The following is a 6,000-nucleotide window of genomic DNA, read 5'->3' as shown; positions in this document are numbered from 1 at the left end:
ATATTAAAATAACACCCCAAACATGCCACAATCACTATTCACAAATAAAATTAAAATGAAATATACAAAAATTCACTTAATACTGTTAAATAACAATAAACTACAAGATTTCCTGAACAGAAATGGTAGGACCCCTGAATGTTTTACAGTGAATGTCAGGAAAAGAATTAAGTTATGACTGTTTTCATGATATATAAGCCCAAAATTTACATGACCATTTCAAAATATCGCAATTAAGATTTGCAGTTGGTAAGATGCACTAAACAAACAGTCCTTAAAAGTGAACACAAATGCTTAAAACACTGTTACCAACACCAAGGTGTATTTATGATGTTCAAAAAGATGCATAATTAAAACTGTAATATTTACTACCTCTGGTAAACAGATAATATCTATAATGCTTTAAAACAATCTTCCAAGTTCTCATTTCTCTCATTTGTATTTAGCATGGCTCATTTCAAAGACATATTACAGCTTTCAACTGATTCCAAGTGAATGTTATTAAAACACACACACACAGCTCCCAAATGAAATAAAACTGTTCCCCAATGATCATCCATTCTAATAAAAGAATTGTATTTAAAACAAATAAACAAAACAAGACCTCTGATGTTTGACTGGACTTGTATGGTTTAGTTTTAACTAAATTAAAGCACGATGTAAAATAGGTAAGTGTATTAGTATACAAATATCCAATAATATGCAGGAAATATTTCTAAAATGAGGAAAAATAAAAATAAATAATTTTGGTGCTTTAATTTACTGGTATTTAATACGATATCCCCAAAATGTCAGATATTCACTTGCTTGAATCAACTTCTGCATCACATGCTTTCCTAAACATAATGTGCTTATCAATTTCTTACTACACTATTTGCCAATGTTCAATAAAAAAATTATATAGCATGAATGTAAGAGTGTTCAAGTTGGCTCACTTATTTTACTGTTAAGCAAAGCTGGATTTACATTCCAGGAAACACTGCAGTTTAATTTTAAAAACAAACAAAGAAAAAATGCAGCAGTAAAACAATGTGAGGAGAAACAGATGCATTCACGTATAATAAAGCCACTGCAACTTCTTCAGGCATTCAACTGTTGTGTTAAATAAACAGACAGTAGTTATTTAGCAGCAATGATTCCGCAATAAATAATGCATTGTGTTTCTCAGTCCTGCACAAAAATTGCAGCTACAGTTACATCAATAGCTGTAACCTACTGGCTCTAATGGCAGAGAAGACCTTAAAACCAACTGTACAAAAAAATTGTCACACTGTGACAACAAATATAAAAACAATTTGTAGGTCTGAAATAAAAAGACTCCACTGTGAAGAGGACAGTGTAGACAAACGAAGATTCCAAGTCCACCAAAAGAAATAATTGCCTTCAGATCTGAGTCCTTGATTGATAAGAAAGGCTGGGGGCTGGGCTTGAAACCATGTTACCAGACTTAAAAGAGCATGCTCTGTCTTCTGTTCTTCCCATGTCCTAAAATATAAAGTCATTTTATGAGGCAGTTCAAGGTTCAGTTTTATCCCACATACAGTATTTGTTGACTCTATGAAGCTAATGTTCCCACCAGCAAAAGCTAATATTCCACGGTAAGAGTGATCAGCACTGTTTTAAATGACCCTTTTGTTGATGGGGTCAGTCTACAGCTTCTATGCTTCGAAGTGATGAACCTGATGACTAGGGAAGCACAAGATGTGTCTTCTGCCTCAGGTGCCAGGGATGGTGTGTGCAGTGATCAAGCCAGGCCACTTGTAAAAGGTCTTTGTGCCATCTGCAGCTTTCAGGATCCCTGATTTGACTGAGTCAGATTTCTCTCTGAAGAATTACTGAGCTGCCCATATCATACAGGAAAGTATGTGCAATGCTAAACATACACAGCTGTGGAATGCACTGTACATTGTTTTTTACATCAATAATTTTACCGATCAATTTATAAACCCAAAACTTGGTTCCACGCAAAATTTCATGATCGACACGTGAAATGGTTTATGACAAACACACCTGTCTCTGGATAAGAAGAATTTCGAAAACCCGGGTCCTTTTGCAATTGAATCTCTTTCAAACTGAATATTGATACACCTAAAATGCACAGACAGAAATTACCAGATGAAAGTCTATCATTAAAGCAAATATAATCCAACTATAGACAAAATATCTAAAAATGTATACTGATTCAACATGAAACATTTATACTACATTTACAAGGTTACAGCCCTGCTGAAATATTTTCCCTTTTGTCCCAATGTCTTAAGAAAACCAAACCAAATAATCTCTCCCTCAGAACCTTTCTCCCCCAATTCTGCCTTAAATCATGCTTTGAGTATGTGTTTCTCTAAGGAGAATGTACACTATTTCTAGGGCTTACTGAGGTTGGAAGACCTAATCAAAATGTATTACTCGGTTTTATTCTCTGTTCTTTATCTGTCTCCTTATGATGGCGTGAAGGTCAAATCCTCAAACTATCTTCAGAATTTTAGAGAAAAACAAGAAATGGGTTTGTACACCTCACCCACACCTCAAACTATAAAACTTGGTATTAATAATGAAACGTAAATCTCTTAAAAAACACTTGTAATTCATCCTTCTTATTTCCATCTCTGCCAGAGAGGTAGTCTTTCATTAAAAAATATCCAATAGGGGCTTCCCTGGTGGCATAGTGGTTAAGAATCCATCTGCCAATGCCAGGGACGTAAGTTCGAGCCCTGGTCCGGGAAGATCCCACATGCCGCAGAGCAGCTAAGCCCATGTGTCACAACTACTGGGCCTGTGCTCTAGAGCCCTTGAGCCACAACTACTGAAGCCCTTGCGCCCAGAGGCAGTGCTCTGCAACAAGAGAAGCCACCGCAATGAGAAGCCCACACACCACAACGAAGAGCAGCCCCCGCTCACCGCAACTAGAGAGAGCCCATGCGCAGTAGAGAAGACCCAACGCAGCCAAAAATAAATTAATTAATTAAAATATGTATATATCCAATAAGTTTTAAGTGAAAAGTCTTGAGGAGTCTTGATTCCAATTAGAAAACCTTTTAGTGAATCAATACTGTCTAGTAAATGAGAACGGGAAATTAATGAAAGCTTTTGGCTGTTCAGTTCCCAAATATTCTCTTAATTCCCCACTCACCTTGCTAATTTTTTAAAATTTATTTTTGGCTGCATTGGGTCTTTGTTGCTGCGCGCAGGCTTTTCTCTAGTTGTGGCGAGCCGAGGCTACTCTTCGTTGCAGTGTGCGGGCTTCTCACTGTGGTGGCTTCTCTTGTTGCGGAGCATGGGCTCTAGGCACACAGGCTTCAGTAATTGTGGCACGCGGGCTCAGTAGTTGAGGCGCATGGGCTTAGTTGCTCCGTTGCATGTGGGATATTCCCCGACCAGGGCTCGAACCCGTGTCCCCTGCATTGGCAGGCGGATTCTTAACTACTGCGCCACCAGGGAAGTCCTCACCTTGCTAATTTTAAAGTAAAATATTGGGGTAATTTATAAGAAACTTCTGAGTAAAATCAAGCAGTTACCTCAGGCATGAGAAATCAGCTATTTTAGTGACAATATGCTCACCACTGTCATGGGGATGGTAAAGTCAGAGTGAACACAGTAAAGGAAAATCATCTTCACATCTTGAAAAGGAAATTTACTTCCACAAAAAAATCTTGTTTTGGTTGTGCTTCATTACTATTTACTTGAAATCCATTTTTAACAACTCTGAATCAAAGCAATCCAGATTGGGCCTAATGACAACATCTATCATCAGATGGCATTTTCCACTTACTTAAGTCAAATAAGACTAATGACCCACATCTAAGTGCTACTGATTTCTTACAGAGTCGTGGCAATATGCTCAGTATTAAAAGAAATAAATTAAAACAGGCAAGTAAGACATACACCTCCCTCTAAGGAATTCTGATCTAATTACAGAAAGACCAGAATTTTAGGCTTAAAAACCAACCATCTTCCTAAATCCCTAATTCACCCCAGTCTCCAAACCTGGATAAAAATAAAGGGGGTGGGGGGACACACTCTAGAATCTTACTTTCAGGTAAAGCATGTATCCTTGGTCCCAGACTTCGAAAGTACACATGTTTCATGGCCTCTTCTGCTGAAACCCTTTTCTTAGATTCATACTGTGAGAAACCAAAAAACTGCTTCATTAATTTTTTTCTCTAAATACTGGAAAAAGCGTATGCAAGGGGCGGGGGGGACACACACACAAATTAGCAATTAAGCATTTAGAGCTACTCTTATCTTGATTACTTAATACAGTGACTATTATTTTTAAGAACCAATTTGGAGTACTATGCTCTAGTGTGAGTTACTACTGAGATTATGTAGCAATGATTATATCTCAGTTACAAATTTCCAAGATAAAGCTGGATCTTAACGAAAAATTTAGATGCCCTATATTTTCTGAAGTGATGAAAAAAGCAAAATATCTGACCTTTCGTGTTACTTTTCTTCACGAATACCAAAGTATTACTGGAAATATACCTAATATCTTTATGAAAGACATTATTAAATTACCTATTCAATACCCATTTCCCTTTTTTCCTTGACGAGATAATGTAGATTTGTTTAAGGTATACATGCTTCCAACTCTGACATATGAATCATGACTATTCTAAGTTTAGGCTAATTATGGCAATCCTGCTCCCCAATTCTCAGCCTCTCTTACAATTAATATTCTGGCCTTAGGAAGATTTTGGAGACCTAGGAAGAAGTCCTTACAGGGGTTTTTGGAAAAGCCTTTGCTTTCCAGATACAAAAGGACTAATGAGACTGACAGACTCTTATCCTCTCTCTTCTTCCTGTTCTGAATGAAGATATGGATGGTACTTGGGAGGTACAACAGCCTGTAAGGCAGTAAGTATAAGGAAAAGAAAGAGAACATAAGAGAACAGGAATTGCAGAGAACATGGCCTTGACACAGTTGATCAGGGCCAGCAGCTAACTACCTCAGACCGTTCTAGGTTACAATGAGAGACCCAGACACATTAAGAGAAACCATAATTGTTTTTCACCTAAGCACATGTCTTAAGAATGCTAGATACTACCATAAACTTATTTAATTGTCATGACAAATATTTGAGGGAGGTATTACTGATCCCATTCTACAGATGAAGAAACTAAGGCTCAGAGAAGTTAACAGACCATTTAACAATTATAAAATAAGATATAACTTACCTGAAGAAATTTTGTTATCAACTCGATTCCTTCAGAGTCTAACCTAAAAACAACAAAAGACAAGTAGCAATTTATTTTTTAATGTTAGCTGATAGCAACTTTTCAAATAAAACTATTTTCCAAATGTTGTTATCTGCTAAATTCAAGTGCCCTAAAATAGCACACCTTGCTGCTTTCAAACAGACTCAAATCTTTTATCCTTAGAAGACTTATCTTGCCACTTGTTTAAGAAGAAACCACAAATAACTGGGCATCAACTCAAATGTTCAATATTCAAGAGTTAGATTATTAAAACTATAGAATTTTTTAAAATCACCATTTTGTCTCAAAACAAAATAACCTCTATTATTGAAAAAGCTTCAGTAAACTAGATCTGTTTTCATAGTGTTTCAGTGAAGGCAAGAGTACAAAAGCATCATTTTCCTATTATACAGGTGAAAACAAACAGATAAGTGACCCCAAAATATATCACTGTGGTTCAAGATAAACAGAGATGAGTCATTCAACGAATTTTTACAGGGCAGTTGGCTGAGCATTGGGTACTACAAGCTATAAAATTCAATTTAAATATGCCTCAATAACTTTATAAAACTTCATTAAAAAGGGATATAAAACCAATCAGATGGTCAATAAAGACAGATAATTACAAGGATGAAATTAATAAAATAGGGAGTAGAGGGTTTAGGGGTTATCTTAATGAGATAATCTCTTGATCAGAAATCACTAATTCTACCTTGCACTGACTTTCACTGGCAAAAGCCCAATTATGGGGAAAAAAAAAAACCCCCCCTTCCCCCCTAGTGCTTAGTCAGTACTGTGGAT

The 6,000-nt window shown here is 36.5% G+C and overlaps 1 protein-coding gene across 1 annotated transcript in view; it reads right to left on the bottom strand.

Moving 5' to 3' along the window:
* Positions 1–1,447: 1,447 nt before the first annotated feature.
* CDK17 (cyclin dependent kinase 17) overlaps positions 1,448–6,000 on the bottom strand; it is a 44,301-nt gene continuing 39,748 nt past the window's right edge. The window contains exons 13-16 of the mRNA XM_065887931.1: positions 5,179–5,221; positions 4,031–4,121; positions 2,011–2,088; positions 1,448–1,485 (exon numbers count right to left, since the gene is read on the bottom strand). Coding sequence (XP_065744003.1) covers positions 1,448–1,485; positions 2,011–2,088; positions 4,031–4,121; positions 5,179–5,221 — 250 coding nt within the window. The remainder of the gene's footprint in view (positions 1,486–2,010; positions 2,089–4,030; positions 4,122–5,178; positions 5,222–6,000) is intronic.

This window comes from Phocoena phocoena, chromosome 11, assembly GCF_963924675.1.
Source record: "Phocoena phocoena chromosome 11, mPhoPho1.1, whole genome shotgun sequence".
Taxonomy (NCBI): domain Eukaryota; kingdom Metazoa; phylum Chordata; class Mammalia; order Artiodactyla; family Phocoenidae; genus Phocoena; species Phocoena phocoena.
Note: the sequence above shows the minus strand (reverse complement) of the source record. Positions and strands in the feature narration are given on the sequence as shown.